The sequence below is a fragment of the Ylistrum balloti genome, unplaced genomic scaffold, assembly GCF_031769215.1.
Source record: "Ylistrum balloti isolate Yb309-2 unplaced genomic scaffold, AGI_CSIRO_Ybal_v1 Utg369616, whole genome shotgun sequence".
In the NCBI taxonomy this organism is placed as follows: Eukaryota; Metazoa; Mollusca; class Bivalvia; order Pectinida; family Pectinidae; genus Ylistrum; species Ylistrum balloti.
Window position 1 is genome coordinate 185189 of NW_026781889.1, and position 21611 is coordinate 206799.

The 21611-nt window shown below is 34.4% G+C and overlaps 2 protein-coding genes across 10 annotated transcripts in view; one reads left to right on the forward strand and one right to left on the reverse strand.

Annotated features, from left to right (window-relative positions):
- The first annotated feature begins 1466 nt into the window (after positions 1-1466).
- On the forward strand, positions 1467-2511 carry LOC132548521 (uncharacterized). Its single transcript, XM_060212390.1, has 2 exons — positions 1467-2217; positions 2486-2511. The coding sequence occupies exons 1-2, from the start codon at positions 1467-1469 to the stop codon at positions 2509-2511; spliced, it is 777 nt and encodes a 258-aa protein (XP_060068373.1).
- A 1303-nt stretch (positions 2512-3814) lies between these two features.
- Positions 3815-21611, reverse strand: part of LOC132548223 (Kv channel-interacting protein 4-like) — a 380433-nt gene continuing 362636 nt past the window's right edge. For all 9 annotated transcript variants that reach the window (XM_060212059.1, XM_060212076.1, XM_060212108.1 and 6 more), the window contains 5 exons: positions 16984-17053; positions 15419-15489; positions 7093-7305; positions 5558-5620; positions 3815-5321 (listed from right to left, as the gene is read on the reverse strand). In XM_060212059.1, coding sequence (XP_060068042.1) covers positions 5274-5321; positions 5558-5620; positions 7093-7305; positions 15419-15489; positions 16984-17053 — 465 coding nt within the window. In that variant the 3' untranslated portion in view covers positions 3815-5273. The remainder of the gene's footprint in view (positions 5322-5557; positions 5621-7092; positions 7306-15418; positions 15490-16983; positions 17054-21611) is intronic.

The following is a 21611-nucleotide window of genomic DNA, read 5'->3' on the forward strand; positions in this document are numbered from 1 at the left end:
ACCTTGAAAACAAATAAAGTAACATAAAACTTATGTACAGATATTTATTACAAGGAAGCATACGCCATTTGAAGCAGCTTTTTAAAAAATGTATCCTGATCGGGCCTCAATAATTTGTTCTGCGAGCGGAAATAGCGATGACGAGATATATGCTTAACTTTTTCAGATAAAGACGGCCGTTGCGTTGTTACTAGTAGCATAAACGTACATCTTTAACATACAGTTAGATTTCATAAATTAATACAGACAGACCTAACAACATATAGATTGTTGTGATAGCTTGTCCCGAATGAAGTATAGAACCAATACAAAAAGAACCCTGGTGCAATGACCAGAAAACTGTAAAAAGTGAACTTGTAAGCATGGAAACAAACATCATTTTCTTATTGACAGAGAAATTCCCATGATACATATATATTTCATTTTTATAGAGATGTATTTTTTATTGACCATAACAGTCATCAAATGCAAAGGTGGTTAATGTTATCTTCGATATGTTGTCATATTTATGTCAAAGGAAGTCATTAATTATATCATTGTGCATAATCAATCATTAAAAAAACGCATACGTTGATATGGGACAAATAATACCACAAAAAAGATAATCCCAAATCTGTCAACTTAAAGAAACGACTCTACAGGGTGTTCCCCAGACCAGCTGAGTCATTATGTGTTATGTATATAAGTGGTAAGGGCCAGTGATCTTGATTAAGGTGTCTGAAGGTGTTGACGTTGGGCTACTTTTTAACACAGGTAAGCTATTCATTATTCGTTGTTTTTTTTTTCGTAGTCAGCTAGTACATTCAACATACAGAAGTGAGATATAACAAACAGTTAACTTTGTAGGCATTATTTTTTTCAAGAAATAATCACTCAAAATGAAATGACGTATTTATTACAAGTTAGTATTCATAATCATGTGACTTCTTGAAAATTGTACAAATGACACACAAGTCAATACCTGAAATACATATCGATATTAAGATACAGTTGCAACAGATTGATTTAAACTGCAACGAGGACTTCTAGGTCTCTTCGGTGATGTTAAAAACCTTCATTTTGAAGCCTTTTTAAAAAAATTATTTTCGTTTTGAAAATGCGTGCCATTTGAAACAAGAAACCATCCGCTTTAACCGATATATTGTTTCAACAACAGGGTTATATTTAAATTTAACCTTTAATGTAGGTAGAAAGGTTCTGTAAAGAACTGAGATTATAAATTGAAGAAAATATAAGTGTTTAAATGAAACAGTTCAGAAGTGGATATTGTATTATCAAAAGAAAATATAGAACACTTAATTTGAAGATTATTTTTTCAATTAATATTTCCCAGTTCCTAGGACGTTCATCAGGACAAAGTCGGGATGCATATTCTTTATGTTTATAGTGTGCTGATTCTATTGTTCTTGAATGATAACAGTTGTAAAATACCGACATGAAATGCTATTTTCTTTCAGTTTAGCATGATGGAGTCGATATTCCTGACATTGTGTCTTGTTGGCGTTGCCCTAGCGACCTACCCACCATTTTCACAACCCATAACCTATGGTAGAGGTATTGGCGGAATATCCAACAGTTTTTCACGCGGTTTCCAACCAGGTTACTCTTCCACGATGACAGGGAACTTTTATCCTGGTTTTTCAACTCGAGGATTTTCTGGGATACAGCAACCTAGTTATCCTCTAATGGGTTCTCAGCCTATGCTTAACTCCTTCGATGGTTTTATGTCCGGGGGAAGATCGTTTGGTACAAACTTTATAGAAAGAATAGTTACACCAGAGCCTACTCCGGATATTGCACTGCAACCTGTCACCAGAACATCAACAAGAATCACTGTCTTGCCACCTACAATAGTACCAGATGCTTCAACATTTGCTGGTGGTAGCAATGTCTATAACGGTATGTATGGAAGGTACAGTTCCACTCCTTACATGACTGGTGGTATTGCGGGTATGGTGTCTGGAAATCCCTACGTGGCTAGTGGGTATCCGGTTGTATCTGGAGGCATGTCCAATTTTTACACGAACGGTATTGGAGGAACATACTCATTGCCATACGGATCGATAGGACAATATGGAGGATCGTCGTTTTACCCTTACTCCACAGGAATGTCTACAGGAATGATGGGATATCCTCAGATGTTCTCAGGAGGTTATAATGGTTATAGCGGACTGACAGGATTCGCAGGCGGAAATGTCGGGTATAGTCCAATGACACGTAAGTCAATTTTCAATTAATGTTTTTTGATATTATATAGAAACATCTTAAATGAACTACGTTATATCTATATATTCTGAACATTAAAAAAATATTCATGAAAATTATAAATCTTGCCGTAAAACATATTCTATCAAAAGGTAATTTTTTTAAATTAACAATTAATTAAATCGAGTTAAAATGGAAACGCTGATAACACATTTGTAACTCGTTTATGCTTAGGATACTTGCTTTTTCAAGCTCTTAATTGTATTCATTTTTTCCACAGATCGGAAGAAAATGGGATCCTATTGATTATTTCAACAAAGTTAAGATACCTTTTTCATGAAGGACGGTTTAACGAATTCTTACTTTTATAACTAAGGACAGAAGAATAATTCTCCACGGAAAAATATTTTTGAAGCATTGCTAACCTTTCGGATTTAGTCTTCCTTGCCATACATGTATGAATATTTCTTAAGTGTTTTTGTGAAATAACCTGTAACATTACTTTCGCAATTTTTTTCTGTCTATTTTTTTAATATTAGAAGAATAAAGAATAAATATTTGGCATTTGTTTGTTATTAATTGCTAAGTTTAAACTCATTTATTTTCTACACGGCAACACTAAATTTCAATGCTTATGGGAAATGAAAAAAAGATAATTTGTGCCTGTATGACAAAGTAATATCCATGTTTACTCTTTTTGTGTCTATTTGGCAGGTGCAGAATATCGTATACGTTGTAACAGAACAAACGAAATTAAAATATTTCTTTGACGCATCTTTCCGGCAGTTTCAGAAAAAAAGCAGACGAATTGTTTGGATGTATTTATCTCCCTTTATATGATTTCGACTCTACAATCTTGATGTTTTAATCTATAGTCATGACTTTTTCTTCTGTTTCCTTCTGTTTACATCGTACGCTGTCATTACTGTGTAACGATTCTCGGATTGCATTTAATGTATAGAAAAACTATTATGGATATCTGGTGAATTAATGACATCTGAACATCATAATTACTACCTTTCGTGCAGATTCCATTCATGCTGACAATAATTACAGTCTTGATAATCGTTGAATAATGTTATTTACATGTCAAGTCTCCTTTTCCAGATTATTTATCAAGGCACCGTATGATTATATCCTATTGGTTCCATTTTCAATGATGAATTAAAATTGCAGAAAAAATAGATTATTTTGGAACAGAATTAAAAGGTGAATCCATACAAAATGTTTGCTTTTAGGTTCTGGTAAACATGCACGATTTTTAATAAAACTGACAGCCGATTTGGTTTACAGATATATTTTGTTTTCCTGTTTGTTTTCTTATCAATTTATAAGGAAAACCCAGGAATGTTTAAATGATCGATTTGAAGCTGTAAATGTACATCCTGCGTGGGTCAGCATGTTACCATAATGAAGCCGGTATAACGTCATTTGTTAGATTACCGTATAGCCAGTTATTTTTGCTGGCAAAATTTTCGCGGTTTCCATACAAAACAAGAGGATCTAATCAATACGTCTGGTGTCAGGTGAAGTAAAGTAGCATAACGTTGTAAAGTTGGCATGTTCATTTATCAATGTATTCATATTTAAATAACAACAAATATTGCAATAAGGTTCGAATGTTTATATCATGAAGACAGTAACATTGTAATCGCATCCATTTGCCTACAAAATCCGGCAAATAGTCACAAGATGTAATAAAACAAAAAACAAAAAAGTCAAGAACAATTGTATCACCATAATCTACAATGACGTACAACACTGTAAACAGTGACGTATTTCACACAGTGGACAGTGACATATATTTTACACTGTAGACAGTGATATATTTCCCACTGTAGACAGTGCTGTTTTTAACATTAAAAAGGTAAAGATGAAAAGGAAAAAAAGACCGGAGTCTGTAAGTATGTAACAAACACGTGGTTTTTATTGGTAGAGAGTGAAAAACCCCACTGCACCAAATAATAACCGTCTCTTCTCTTACGAATCCATTCTATCTCGTAAACAACAAAATGACACAACGCACAATCAACATACACATGTACGTCCTAATGATTAATTTGTGTCAATATTACGTGCTTCAATAAATCAATATGCTTCAGCACACAAGTTTTGGAGGTTGAGTCATATTAAAACATAATTACAATAGGTTATCTACTTATATGTATGTTTGGCAATAAGTGTGACGTCATGGCGCAGTTGGCATTTCAAGCATAAACTAATGCTTGCACTTCATAGTTAAAGAAAAGCACCTGCTAAATTATAGAGGAATAAACCTCATGTATTCCGATAACTTAAAGAAACCTTTCTTTTCTTTTTTGCAAATTTGTTATCATATTCCACATATTTTTTACATTTTCTTCCGAAAAAATTATTTCAGTTTTATTATTTAGCCAAAGAAAGAAAGGAACATGTAATTTTAATAAGTTTTGGTTTTGTTCCCCAACTACGGTGACACTTTTTATCTTTGGTAACTTGTGTAATCGGAAGCTCAACATATGGTGCATTTACTATAAGTGATAAACAAATCGCCATTTACACATTAAATCACAAAACACAGAAAAAAGGTGTTGCTGAAGTCCATCGTGGTCAAGCTTTCAACCTTAAACGGTCAGCCGACGGTAACTAGGTCTTGGCCGATGGGAGGCAAGATAACATAGCTGGACACTATAATGTCCATCATTCACAATCAACTTCAGTGGTTAGTAAAAGTTATCATTATTGTAAAAATTATGCAAACATCTGCAAAAGGTAATCAAATCATTTAAATCCATTCAGTGACAAACATTCGAGATCGTATAAAAAGAATTGGGCTTTGTTCTGATGAAACATTCCATCTGTTTGATTATGGCGTGCAAAGTACACACAGATATATTTTTCGATATATGTACTTCACACCACTGAGGTGAAAATGTTTGAATTGTACACTCCGAGGGAACACCACTCCTCACTCAGTATATCTGCCAGTTACACATCATTCTCCACTCAGAGCGGCAGCTTCCCCACACCTGGTCAGTATGTCAGCCAATTGTAAATTGTCATTTTATTTATATAAGTATCTTAATAATCTAAAGTACAGTATCAAATATTGCCATTCCTTTTGTTATATTTTCGTCCTGCAAATGATAAAAAGACAGATATTAGAAACGAGAAATCAATCAGAAAGATTAACATATCTGGAAAATAAAATTGTATGTTCTCCTGCCACATATGAGAATGATGGCTTTGATGTAAAGGAACACTTATACGACAGGTCAGTGAATTTTATTATCTTCAATACTGGATGATGACGATGAAAATATATTCACCACTAGCCTTAATGGTGAAACATTACATGCTATACATCACTTACCCTTCGACATGTGTCCATAAACTCTTCTAATGATATGACACCGTCTTTATTTAAATCCATTTTCTGAAAAAAAATGAGAAAACAACTTTATTTTGGATCAACTATGACAGAAAGTGGCTGTTTTCCGCTTGACATATCAAACATTTCTTATCTAAGAACATAGAACAACGTTATATAGTGAGGTTGATGTCATTTCTATTGCATTATGACACCGGCTGTACATGCAAGTAAAATGGCAAAACATCAGTATTGGAAGACTTATCTGCCCTTACGCTGCAGATTAAAGAGGTAAGGCGAAATGGTTCTATGTATAAAAATGAATAGATAAGTTAATAATCGTTACTGAAGCCTTGTGCTTCAGTGGTCTTGTCAAAATGGTGCTTTATAAGGATAATCAGATTAACTAATGTGAACATTGATATTTATACAGAAAACGTGTCCTATTAATCATGAGATGCTGAATTAAGATTAAGATTGTTAATAGTTTAATTAATTGATTTTGTTAAATACGCAATAATTTTACCACCTAATAACAAACATTGCGTATTAGGAATAAATCTGAAATGCTGGACAACAAATATCTTTTTGTGTTAGATCAGATATATGTCGTAAATACCAATAGCTGAAAGTCTAATATCATTTTCTTGTCCACTATAAGGCAAAATTCCATAATTTAAAAACAACACATAATTCCATTAGCATTCTCACCTTCTACATTTTTCATAGAAATCTTCATTTTGGAAAGCGTATATGTGGATATGATATCTTTACTACAGTGTAGTAGCGCATAACGCACTAGAAACGCCATGCTCACATCGTGCAGACATCGCGTGCACATCACACATTATATAATTTTGTGCGATTCCAATACTGTATAAACCACTCTCTAGCATCTCGCTCTACATTTACTTTGATTTCATTTTCCCTATTGTAAATTTCCCCTTTCTGGATAATAACTCTCCTTAATCCAAGACCTATGGTGTTAGCATGTCGTAGTTGATTCCATATCCAAGGGCCTGTTTCAGTTATCACGATTTTCATACAAGTCAACTAAAGGACAAACTCGTAAGACAGGTTTCAAACAAAGCAGGTTGATGGGAAATACGGGTAAACTTTACGACCGTCCTAGTATATCATTGAGAAATAATATTTTTTCCCTTCGGTATGTAGCAGGACTTGCCTTTTGGTTTTATAACTTGTTCTCATTTTAGAACGTGACATTACTAGTTTGCATTTACATGGCGGGTGTCATCAATGAAGCAGACGACGCTTACTCTCCGGGAAAACGTAGCCTCATTCTCCTAGTATTGTTTAAAGTCTCCACGTAAATCTTTCTTTTGTTCATACATTGCCGCCCTCGTTTTATTAAATTTAAAGTTTGGTTAATGATTATGTTGAAATGTTATTATCTTGCTGTTGTTTTTCATTTAAACTTTCGTATATAGTGCAGTTCTGCATGATATCCTAGGTCGTATATGCTTCCATGATATATGCTAATGGCATACAGACTGAGATATATTGACTTAAAGTCTTACCTGGAATACTCTGTCGACATGATCGCGCGCTGTTGTCTCGTCTACGGTTGGTTCTGAGAATCTGCCCATCATTTCGTATATAGCCGATACTATATCGTTCATTTCTTCCTTAGTTATGATGCCATCTCCATTGATGTCGTACAGACTAAAAGCCCACTGTAGACGTTCTTGTAAAGTCCCACGAGATAATACTGATAGCCCCATGACAAATTCCTGAAGAAAAACCAGAGAGAAATAACACATTAATGGTAGTTATTCGATGGTTTCGTGATAAATATCACAAATTTTAATCTTTTGGCGATATCTGCATGTACCAATATAGTGATCAGATACGTTTTCTGTCATGTGATATTGAAATAAGGTTAAGTAAGACTTCGCAAATTTGAATATTTGTTAATCTACACAATGCAATCCTTTTCTGAAGTCCTGCAAATTTTGCTTGTTTTAAATGTGGATACAGGTGAAAATCATAGTTTATACAAAAAAGAAAAAAAATCCATGTATTTCATTATTTTTCTACTTCTGAAGATTTGATAAACTTATCTTGGTAGTTTTTAATCCCCCACTTTTTGTGTGATTTTTCAACATTTGTTTTTGAAGAATCAAGTAAGACAAATACATATCTTATAGAAACAAATATTTTTTAAAAGGTTGAGCTCGTGAATTCGAGGCGAAAGGATCATATGTATGTTATTTTAAACAAAACTAGACTATGCATCTATATTTGACTTTGTATTACGTTACATTAATTCTAAGTAAACCATTCTAATATTCTACGTTGAGAAAGCAGATTTTATCTTCAAGAAATTACTACGATGACTGTGTCAGAAAGAATTACTGCCAAGAAGAGTGAAATCCAGGGGCGCGCAGAAGAGTGCAAGGACGGTTGTCCCAAAAGGATCACTTTACTTTATATGTTCAATTTTACACGTTTGACTGACAGCAAGGTATCTTCGACCCACTGGTCTGAACGATGTACTCTTTCTGATAAGTGAGAGGAAATGGGTTCCTGCATCAAATATTTACTATGATGAGGTCACTGTTGACCTGATGCTCGGAGGGTCGCATTCTTAATTTCGTTTGAGAAACTATTTACCATTGAAGGTTAGAAGTTGTCGCTAACTCACTGGGTAAAGAGGAAAAGTGCTAATGATGTTTCAGCCTTAAAAGATAGCACACTATACATTTATATTGAATTTGGTGAACACAATTAAGAAAGGGCAAGTTGGGGTCAGTCGTATTTTCAAAGAGCGTTTAGCAGTGTGACACCAAAGGTGCTGGTCGTGCGTGTATCATTTATTTTGAGACATCCTTTTGATGTACAAGTATGCCACTTGTACGCACTATATAATCATAACGATATAAAGAAAGGCAATATGATTCTAATCAATTTAAAGAATCACAAGTTGTAGTGGGTGTCTTGTTCATATATCTTATTAATTAAATAACGAAATAGCCTTTCACAAAGTGCTACTGTCCTCAATTCCACTGGGAAGGTGAACAAAGTATGGCCACTTCAAACTGTAGAATGTTGATAAGTGCAATATTGAGGTAATGGAATAAAACATTGAAGCTTCTTTTTAACGCTAAAACAATTCACGTGAAAGTATACAGGTAGACACAATTCATTTCTCAAATAAATTGATATCGGGAAGAAATCTAGATTCAAGTAACATGTCTTTTTAATATCATATATAGGTATGTGGAACCAATAGATATGTTATTTACAAGCAACAATTATTGTATCAGCAGCACATCAGACCATTGGTGTTTTTCTTGGCGTTTTTAAAAAAATTATCAGATATATGAAATTTATGAAATTTTCTTAATTATGGCACTAGTGCATCTCCCCGTCTTGATGTTTTCATTCGTTTCGATCAGTTGTCGTCTGAGTTTGATATTCAGGTCCTTAGCATTGCTGACAAGTCCAAGATGGACGAAACCGATGTATGTAGTTGAATTAATTGTTTGGCTCCACGATTTCTTATTCAATTTTTATTTCCAATGTGTTATTCACTTGTGTGTCTTTTGTAGAACCTTTCTACATCTCAGTACATATCGACTAAAGGCACGCCGAGTGTATGTCACCAGGATTCGGTCATAATATAATGAAATACGAGCCAGATTCACGATCGATATCGATTTTGCATTAGGATGAGCTTGTGTAAGTCAGAGAGATTGCATGCCAAAGGATTTCATCGAGAGAAACATAAATTGAAAATATAATTGATTTTTTTTTCTTTTCTTCTGAAATGGTGACCTGGAATTCTTATCTTTTTTTCATCTTTCCGTCTCCTAATGAGAGTATTCAGTGTGGATCGAGATCTTCAACCAGGACAATAAAGACCTCAGCACGCTACACTATATTATTGATTTGTTGCAGGAAATGACGTTGAATCATTTTTTCTAACACACAATTAATACTAGTTTCATAGGCAAGTATGAATAATGTAGATACTTTTCAATATAAAATTGATTTCGAAAATTATAGACCGATGAAAATAAAACACGAACATTTAAGCGAAATAGTAATTACCTATTCTGGTAATGTGGACTTTGTAAAAAGACATTTAGTTGTCACGTTCATTGTCTCAATTTGCACCTAGGGTATCGAGTGAACTGTTCTGTGCTCACTGAACCTGAATATTGCGGAATAGTATTACTTGTATTATATCAATGTTTAAATCAATGTTATGTTACCGTTTTAATAAATAGCTCTTACGGATACCTAGTAATTGGTTAATAAAAAATAATATCAACTTGGTTAAAGAATCGTAATTCAAACTCAAATTAAATTAAACGAGGACAAATTATGAAAGGACGAAAGGTACGCAGAAACCCAACAAATAATAATGATTATTACACCAGGTGTTTATCATTGTCTATGTTATATAGAACAATTCGTTGTTATTTTCCTGTTAAGTTACATACATTTATAATCTTTGAGAACAAGAGTTGAAAATATAAGTTAGAACACAATCATCATCATGGATTCTTACGGTCTTAAAGTGAATACTAATACAGCGATATTTAAAGTTCGCGAATATTGTTAACAGATAAGCTTACAGGTTCTATTCTAACCGATTCGCATAACGATGACTAAGATATCATAGCTATTCAGAAACATTTTTTATTTCCGTTGTTAGAGATGCTTGTTTTGAAGTGAAAATGATAAATTAAACAATAATAAAAACATGTAAATGCCATGAACCATCGGCTGCTCAATTACAGATATTGAAATTTCTTTTACTGATCTATAGAAATTGCAAAATATGAATATCGCTGTCAAGGACCTAATAACTTCTTTCATGTTGGATGCATCGAACTGGTTAATAAAAAGAAACACCCAACAAGGTATGAAAATGTTACTGCAAACAGATTAACCCTTGCGTCTTTAAGCCGTAAAATTGGTCGGTCCCTATAGAAACTTGACATGAGAGCAATTCGGTAACCAAATGAGCGTTATAGATCATAATCGGGGACTACATTTTGGCTGGAAAGTATTGCAGCTAGAATTTTGTCTAAATGTAGGAGGACACCCAAAGGAAATTCATTTTTAATCACATCATACCACTTGTATATTTAGTCTGTAAATAAGAAAATAAATTACATACAGAGGATACAATTGATCGCGTGACTTATTTCACTTTTTTATATCAGATTTTGTTTGAAGAACGTTTTAAAACAATTAACCATGCGTTTACCATCAAGCTATCGATGTTTCCTCCACCGTTTTTACCCCCTTCGTAGCACCGACTGTGCAATTACATGTAATTGTTATTTATCGATGAATAACCGAACGATATTGCCCTTCCCAAGATTACATGCATTTCAATTCCGAAAAAGTTATCGCTTGATAATTTCAGGCATTGGCAATTTGCCAAATATATTTGTTTGTTTATTTATTACTCATATCATATATCAGATATGAGAGATTCAATAAACACTCATATAAAATCAATGTCTAGTATCGTATTAATATTTATTAAAGGGAAATGGGAACCGCCTTGGAACATAAGATCGATGATACCCCTAAGGCCATGTATGATGGTTTTCAGACCTAACTCGACATAACAACCGGCTAAAGAAGCATGTGAAGCACTGAATGTATATTCTCAGAAAGTCAGAAATAAGACGCGGCATATCAATTTTGAGAGGTAAACAAATATAGAATTTTGACAAGAAACTACATACTTATTTTCATGTTATGCTTATCTTTCAGGTCTTCTTGTTCTCGAATTTATAGATTTGTCTTTCAGCATATCATTGGCAATTGCTGTAAAGTTTTACGTTGTATTGTAAAGCTCTGTTTGAAAACTCAATATTATTTATAACAATGCTCATACGATGTTGCTATCATTCTTTCTTGCAAGATAAAACTCCTCAGCAATGATGTTATACAGCAATTTATAATTTGTGTTAAAATCAATAAAACGGATTATATAATTTGAAAAGTATACGTTATTTTGAGAAATAGGATTAGTATATTCTTGATAATCAACTGCAGTCATTATGATATTAGGTACACTAAAGGTGCATTAAACAGACAATATGATATATACGCCAAACTGAATATACCTGGCGGCTAGCGGACAGAAAATAAGCTATATCAAGATCGATCATAATTAACCATTACCGGAAGAAGATAATCCAAGTATTCAATTAAAATTTTGAAGCTGAAAGACGCCAGAAAACAACTCATCTTTTGACTAATGGGTTTAATGAGGATGCTAATGCTATTATTTGTGCGATGTTCCCGGTTTGACGCCCGGTGGTGATCAATCGCTAGTATAACTTTATCGCTCCTAGTGATATTTGACTACACTTTTGGGATATGAATTTCCTTCCGTCATGTAATCGAGAATTTCTGAAAATGTCAACATGGCTATTTGGTTGTCTAGAAGAATTTCAAAGATCAATCATCAAATGCCATGTTTTAATGTTTGGTGCTCATAAATCACAGAAGTGAGTTTAGTAGTTCTCAAACGCGAAATTACTCTGGATAGCTGGAACTGTTTTTTTTTAAAAAGAATTGCGCGTCGCATGTACTCAGAACTTGAAAACATCAAATAGCAAGTAACGAGAAAGATGGTGAATTAAGCGACAGACGAAACTGCCTTCACGCATTCGATGAATTAACACCATGTAATCGCATCGCGAGGTGGACATGGCTGACCCCCGGGAATGTTTACTGGCAAGTTTGCTGATTGCATTTTTCGGGTCTTAACGACATCACACTCAATTAGTGACAACAAAAACTGGTGAAGATGAGCATAGCGAAAATCCTGACATGAAAATTACCTTCTAAAGTCACCCACGCAAAACAGTCCTTTGGCAAACAAACATGTTGATTACTAACTTTAAGTATTGTAAAGGAAGCCATTCGTGTGCTATGACTTTGTTACTAATTCTGCGATAATTGTCCAAAAGGGAAAAATCGCACACTGACGTTTGTTTGGGCACTATCACCATTATACATTTTGGATTGGTATTGAAATTCCAAATGAAAATTAAATGAAATACAAACAAAACTTTCAAGTAGTTAAATAGCATAACCGTTCTCCATTGATCTAACAAGCAAAAATTGACAAGCAGATAATATTCCAATCGGAACGGAAACACTCCTGTCTCTCATATGTTCAAGTAATGTAAATGAATGTGAGTCATCCTTGTAGCACCATCCTTGACGGCCTTGTGCGATCAGGTGCTTTTGTACAGTCATTTGCACAATATACATACAATTGTATGAACATGTCTTCACAATAAATCAGTTTTTCCTATCAACATGAAATATAACGGCACAAGTAAATAGGGTTGAATATCACAATATCCGAAATTGCTTTTCTGACAAATTCCGCTTAATGTGTAGATATAAAACATAAGTCCTTTATTTTGTATAATTGTCGATTGTTTTTGTCGGTTTGACTGTTGGCAAAGAGTGACAAATTTAGTCATTGATATCAAATGGCTTCATCTGCAATAGCTCAGAGAACTAAGTGATTTTGGTGCAAGTTTAAAGCAAAACCTTTCCGATAACGTCTTTATCTGATTATTTCTATACCTAGTGGAATACGAGTGATGATCTAGCGTTGTGAATATTTGACTTTGATTTAAACGTTAAGGCTGCCAAGGGGTTGGTGGGTATGATCGCATTCACTGCGTGTTAATGATTAGTGGTAAAAGGCATTGATCGGAAGTGCAATATTGAATTATATCTCCGAAAATCATATCAATGATTTTGCACCTTAGTAAATGAAAGGATGGCTGGTTTTCATCGACATGATGAAATCTTAATTCATGGATTAATTTGTACGGAATCTGTGGCTGTTACAATACCACACGGGTGCTTGAAGGAGCACGATAACGGTTTCAGTTTTTTTCACTTCAATGTCCCTCAAACAAATGATAATGAAGACAGATTTCCTCTGACGGTGAACGATCTGATAGGAGAATTCAATGTTAATTAATATCATGATGCATCAATACATGTAACCATATTTGGCATATGGATTTGCTCTCTAATTAATAGATTTCGATATTCTGTGTGTCTTTCCTTTAATATCAAATATGTTATTAATACAAAAAAACTACATGGACACTTCAGCATCAACAACCAGCTAACTCTGACATCATCAACACTACATATACGTTCGAAATGCTATCAGTATACGTTACAATAAGCACAATTGTGCTTGTATCACATATTTGTTGTGTTTGAAATGAGTTAAAATCTATCTGATTTTAGTTGTAATAGCGAGGAAGCTGAAAACAAAATATCCAATACAGGTACCTGGAGACAGTGCGTGATCTTCCTCTTTGAATAGATGAAGCGAAGTTGTCAGAAGAATGTGTTAGTAATATCGTTACTTCGCTTAGGGAAATTAGGGGAATGAATGAGCCATACTTACTACGTCACTGAATCAATAGGAATGTATTGTCAGTGTGTGACCGGATAGGTTAAGGTGTATGTATTATGACTTTCATTTCGAAAATCACCCAAAGGAATCTTGTTCTACCTATTTTATTTGTATAAGTTGAGTACGTGAAACATTTCAAACAAAATCAAGCAACTGACTTCATGTAGAGTATGTAACCCGTTCTGAACAACTATGGGGATTAACTCAAGCATATCGGGGTAATACATATTCATTAGTGATGTATTAAATAAATATTATATTTGATAAAAATAGTGCACATGAATCTATATGAGCACTTCCATTTCTCACAAGTGACTGCTCAATATTGAACTTGCATTATATATCAGTGCTTAAATATTCTGAAACCCGTTAATAGGTAATAAATCACCTTTTGTTGTATAGTTTAGAACTCAGAGAATTGGATATGGGCGTTGTGTATTATCAACACGCAAAAAGGCATACATATTTAATTTTGATTTAGATTGATGTCATAATAGTCTATGAAATTTGTATGGTGCATGGTTTTGCTGATGTTAATGATAATTTATATATCGCAATAATTTAGGTTAACTATTGCTAACTACACGGCATATCCATAAATGTTTCTGTATATGAACAAGTGTATGTTGATGATAGTGGTGTCCCTGCAAAAGTTTCATTATATCCTAAGTCGTCTCCTATGTTTTAACTTTAGGGCCCTGGCATCACTAACGAATTCTAGGAAGACGAAACGGCTGTATCTTTGGTTAATTTTTCGATATACTAAATCTAATTAGGAATGAAATGTGTTATTTACTTATGTCTCTTGTACAATCTACAGACAAAATATATGGAAATATCAATATCAGTTAGTACACGTGTACATTATGCCTCTTAAAATATCACACAAACGTACAAAATAATCACATGAACAATACTCTTCTAAGAGCAAATATCATAACGAAATATCCTATGCACATATTTGATATTCAGTAGTTATCGTGACACACGAATATGCGAACTTGTTCTAGAACGTGCTATACAGTACGCGTTCTTTTGTAAAGTGTTGACAATTGTCATAAGCTGCTTTCATCTTTTATTCAGTTCTAAAATATAAAATTAAACATTAAAATATACATTTAATTTTAGTTTCCCATAATCATGATCTATGATCAGTAATGTAATATGATATTCATGTATTCAACATGATTAAGAATCAGTTTGCTTCAAATAGTTTTTCTAGTGACTAGATTGAAATACCTTATTTTAATTTCCGGGTGTCAAGGATAATGTGGTAAAGCGGATATGTTTATCTGTCGATCTCCATGTGCGACTTAGGTCACATCTGTTGGCGCAATGAAGATAACGTATAAACGGTTATTGCGTCATATTATTGACGAATTCTTCGCAAATGCTTTTGTTTAACATACCTCAAAGCTGATGGTTCCATTCCTGTCGTGGTCAAACGTATTGAAGACATAATGTGCATACGCGCTGGAGTCTGAAAAGGTCACATAGCAAACACAATTTAAATTTGCATATGTTATACAAAATAAATAGACATGTTTATAAAGGCAATAATTGCATCAGCTAATTAGAAGTCATGCTGTTGACATCGCGATAGATTGCATAAGGCTAATTAACGGAAATGGCACAAGAGGTGTTACCTTATTACTGTTATATTTTGTGAATTACCTTAATGTCTACCCATGTGCGGTTTTGATTTCCTCAGTTTCCGAAAAAGATGATATTATTTCAACATGAACAGACGGTATGAATATATTGTTTTGACTAGTGACACTGTATTGCTTTGCTTGTGAATTGACATTTCAATATCTTCTTGTGTAGGCGCTGTTGTTTGCATTTTCTATTCCATTTAAGCGGTGTGGTATATTAGAATCCGTGACCATAGATGATGTAGAACGACTTCTCTTTCTATTTACAATTTTGTACACTTTCTCAAAATAATTGACGCCGTAGTATTCTTTCCTTGTTGTCTTGAATACAGTAATATTCTGTTCTAAAAGTATAACTTTATGCTGCAGCTGTGTGTTTATACTGTTGGTTGTTTTGCTTTGGCATGACCTGGCTGTTTTCATCACTTTTTTCCCGGTAGTTTTACCTCCAACATAATTAAATTGTTTGTTTGAGAATGCCATAGAGAAAAGCAAAGTAAAAAAATCGATAAATTATAGAACAAAGACGTGGATAAGAAAGTTAATTTCCACGCACCAACGAACAATATTTTTCAGTCATTATGGTAATATAAGTAATAATACACAATCGACAGCTAGAAATATATTCATAATCCCTTCTCGTTTGATGATTGGTTATCCAAACGTATGCAAAACTTTAGACAAACGTCTTAGTTATTTTTATTCTTCCTAAAGCCGCTTTTTGGTAAAATAAATATATCAAATAATACATGACTCGAATATTACGTTTCCCAAGTATTGATATATGCGCGAAATGTCCATTTCACGTCTATTTAATATAAAGGATAAAGGTGATTGTCTTGCATATAATATTTGATTTGTCTGAATTTCATTTCAACGGTCGTCGTGTAACATAAGAAGTATATAAAGACAATCATTATTCTGGAACGAAATGTTTGCAATAAAATTTACATTGAGAGCGAGGGACGTCATTTCAGATTGTGCCTAAAGCACTGTTATGTGAGTGGTTAACCAGTTTATATAGAAAAGGGGAAGAAATTTTACAATCTTAATACGAAATTCTGCGCACATGACAGTGTGAAGACAGCCAAGAAATCAATACTTGTTGTATAGTTGATGGTGATGATAACTGTCTCAAATCCCGGTGTAAGTATACTTAAAATAAATGTCACAATGTGTAAAATGGATCTTGCTTTAGATTTAGCAATATCCGAGACAAATTGAATTATTTTAAAAAATACAGATTTATTATTTTTTTTTAATTTTTTTGGTGTATCTGTAGCTGTAAACATTATTACGAAGACAAGAGTAATACATACCGCCCTGAGGAAAGAACTGAGCATAGATTTCTTTGAATGTCTCTTCGTTGACTATCCCTGTCGGACATTCCTGAAAAGGTAAGTTAGAAACAATAAAAAACCAAAATAAAGTATGATGGCGTGACCTATTGACACACTAATCATTCCAATGGAGCGCTAAACAAGCACTGGAGCGACGAGACCCCTTGGCCTTCACCTACATGTTATATTGTTACTTGATCGGACAATTGATCAAACAAGGATGGTCCTCCTGACACCCATATAGCTTACATTGGTGTTTAAATGACATAACTGACATAATTGCGTATCACCATACCAATTCAATAAGTATATTTACAACATACTGTTTATGGTGTTTTCTTCGGGGATGGAATTACAGATACCTCGAAAATAAAATTTAAATGAGTTAAAATCGGTAAAAGTATATCGTTTTTGCTAAGTTGTTTTTATACCCTCCCCCTCCTCTTTTCTCTTACCTTGTTTTTTCCTTTTTGAGCTACTTTATCTAGAATGTATTGTAAGTCATTCATGAGATATTCAGAATGCCTTAAGTTTCATTAATTGTCGTAAATGTTATCTTTAATGCATTTAGTTTTTTAAGATGACCAAGCTTCAGTAAACATCTAATGAGAACAGCTGTTATTAAACTGACTTTTTGGAATCATTGATGTATATAGTACATTAATCAATCATGCGACGATATTGTATCCCTTTAAATTTCCATCAACAGACGCCATATCAATGCATATCAGGTTTCCGTGCAATGCTGTTGAAACGAGTTTTGGTAAATGAATTCGTAGTCTGATATGACAGTTTTGTGCAAACAAATTTAATTTCCTCTGTGTTATTGATTATAACTGAGCCTTTGGAAGCCTTTTCTTGTGCATTGGAGACAATCAGTCGTGATGTTAATGAACCCGTGTCCAGAATTAGGCAACTGTTTCCCAAGGGTTAACGGTTGACGTATTCTCTTGTGGCGATTGGTAATGTCAACGGTATATTGCTGGTGACAACATGATATCAGTTAAGTGATATTGTAATATCTCATCCAATGGTTACGTGATGTCACGAACGTTTGTTTACAGTGCAGCAATTGTTGTTTTCCCTGTAAATTGTAAATTTTCCCCGATAAAATATATGGCTAACTTGACATGTACAATGACTAAGAGTAGCCATGTATATGCAATTGGTAATACTTCAAAACTGCGACGAAGATGTCGTCTATAAAATATCACTGAATTAACCGTGTCAGCTGATCGTTGACAATAGGTTTATGACAGTGAATCAGAGCCGAATATCATACTTCAGGAATAAAACATATCTCACATCAGCTAGATTATATGACAGTGGCATAATAATAAGCTATAGTCATGACTCGATAAAGATATCACAATTGAATACGAGGTTTCACAACACTTTTTACAGATGTAATTGTATACAAATCAATCTTGTGTTTGTAAATTCATATCCAAAAAACGACGTGATTGACGTGGACAAGTCATGTAAGTGTTAAAAGTGTATGTCAAGTTCACGAGGAGGAAACACACCTACGTTTACAGGCTGATAACTGTTAATCTATGTCCATCAAGGTCAAGTGAAATTCTTTCTCTAGGTTAGGGAAAATAAACGATAATGATGTTTATTGACGGAAAGCAAAGGTAAATCAGTCCATATTTGACGCGAAGAGTTTGTGACGTCATAACCCATGTGACATCATCAATTTTAGCATTTCGACCTAAAACTAATCATTTGCCGATATGTGTTAATAAGCTGGGGTTAGGGTGGGGGATATGGTTTCACAACACAAATTATGAATTACGTCTTATGACATTGATGATTGATTCATTTTTCTATAAGTCGGATTATAAACAATATTTGATGAACTAAGGTGTCTGTGAATTTAATATTTGTGTATTGTGTACATTACAGTTACGCAAGGCTTCCGTGACACATTGGTATTTATCTAAGTTTGTGTAAAAAGTCCCTAATGTACAAAGCGCGTGCATTAGGGAATGTATAGAATATCCATAAAATGCATAAATCACCGTCAAATCGGCGTCGCTGTCCGCCGGTACACTAGGCCTAACACTTCGTAAGTGCAATGAATTGATAGCAAACCTGTACCGCTGACGAACATCGCTATATGATGCCTGTTATTCATGATGTAACGCATCGCTCTTTAATTCATTAATGCATCGAGATGTCATGTTTTTGTAGCTTGGTTAATTTGAGTTTCCCCGGGCATTTACGAGCCCTCTACAACACGTTTAGACATAATGTACTTTTTTATTGGTTCATAAAATGCACATATCCATATCCAGGTTAGCTCCAGAAAACAGGTACATATATCACGAAGTGACCCTTTTCACCAGTTTGTTGTCATTAGTTGTTGTTGCTGATATTAAATTTGTAGAATGACATCCTCCAGCCACCTCCATATTTGCAAAATACTCAATATGACTTAGCTCCGTGCGAATTATATACGATAAAACTATTTGCTTTGATATATCATTTCAAAGGGTTATTGTCCACTAACATTGTTTGCGTTTTACGTTTTAACTAAAAGCACTAACTCATGATTACGCTAAATAATATATTCTTGCTTTCTTTTGTAAATATGGTGTTGTACCTACGCGTTGTGCAAACAAAGTGCATTTTTCGTGGTACGCAATTTGCTTATAACCAACACACCATAAGCATATGTACATGAACATAACAGCAAATTATATAAACTATAGAACATCAATGATCAAAGACGCCCACCAATGTACCCAACCAGAAGGCTCCTGGAAAATAACAATTGTACGTAGCAGTCGAATCATGCGATCACGCAGTATGAACATCCGTCACCCCCCCCCCCCCCCCCCCCCCCCCCCCCCCCCCTCCCTCTTTTTTTTCTGAATCTCCTAGGGTATTATGCGTTGATGCATTCACTAATTGTACTGGCCGTTTTTTCATATGCGGTCACCGCTTACACGTTGCCTGTTCAGTATCAAATTTAAGAATTTTACAGCTCATGATGCTTTCCACTACAGCTGGAAGTTTAATCTATATACTGCATTTATAATTTAATCATGTCAGAACTCCTAGGTATACTGATCAACCAAGACTAAATATGATATTAACGAAAACAGAAAAAATCACATACTGCTAAGGCAGCAGACTTTTGATTGTACACATTGAAACAATCCCACGGGTACAAGTAAAAACATGCCAAACTGGCGGAGATGATCATAGTAATGGTGACTGTCTCGGATTTTGTCCTAGATTTAGAATTGACGATGATGGAGGATTGTCCCTCCAGGGGCTACTAACGGACAAGTGCTGATGATATTACGGACACTCCACCAGTACTTCAACAGTAACGAATGGCCGTATTCGCTGATTAATGGCGGAATTAGATTTTCCTCCACGCGGATCTCCTTATCGATTTGTGACCCTGTTTATAGATATATAAATCTATACTGTGGACCTGGTTCGCAATATCGGCGAAAGATATTGACGGACGAAGGATAATGGGGTCCTAACACATCACCAGCAGACATGCGTAGTGAGCGGAACGAGTCCCGGCCGATACACTTGTGCGCATCTTTTCCAATCCAGGATTGATTGCAATCGCTTAGCTGAAATAAGGAAAACCTTCCCATACAAAACGCTGCAATGCTGGCGACTGCAGTGCTATCAGGTTCTTATAAACTATCGTTTTCTGCAAAAAATTTAAATACCAAAATTGCACCAAGACAGGCTTTCCATCTTGTCCGTGATGCAGACATGGGTTCGATTACTTTGTTGAGGTGGAAATATATAGTCACCAGCCCATGTGCGTTTGTTTCCTAAATCCACTGACTAACCAAAGTTCATTTCATGTCGATTCTTAGATATAAGAACAAATTCTTTGTTCGATGACGCCAAAACTTTCGACAAATAAAAATGGTAGAGTACACTTTAATCGTATTCCAAAGCCCTTCAAATATTTGGATAAAAGAATTACCTATATTACCACGCTCTAAGTACATCAGATTTCAAAAACAAAATTCCTATCGTACATTGTAGAGTACAGCGGAAGGTACCGTCCCTTATTCATTATTCTTAATTTTGAAAGGGACAGTCATTTGTTTTCCTTTTTAGTTTCCCTAACTGCTAGATGTCATAGAAAACATAGAACACCGACTCTATCCAGTTCGGTATATCATAGTTGAGGAGTGGAATTATTGCCTTACTCACAGAGGATAAGGGGTTTCACAAGGACCTAAGTCAATGTCAAACAGCTTTTTCAAGGAAAGGCAATATATGTGCTTTTCCCTTTTCCTTATCGCCAAGAATAGAGCCACTCTGAAGAGTGTATAACAGACACAATGATGTGGCCTTTTCAAAATGGAAGTCGGAACAAGGGAAATTAAATATCTCGTTTCTAAGGCATAGTTGAAAAATCTATGAATTCATTTGAGGTGAGATATCCGCAAATCTTTTCTTCTATTTTACGTTATGCACTCTGAAATTGTTCAGGATTCTATAATTATATATATACCTTTTTGCATTATTTCATGCATCGAATGGGTTTACATTACTAGTGCACTTCATTTTCAGAACTATCTTTGTTTTACGACTTATTTAAAGCTGCGTTTAAT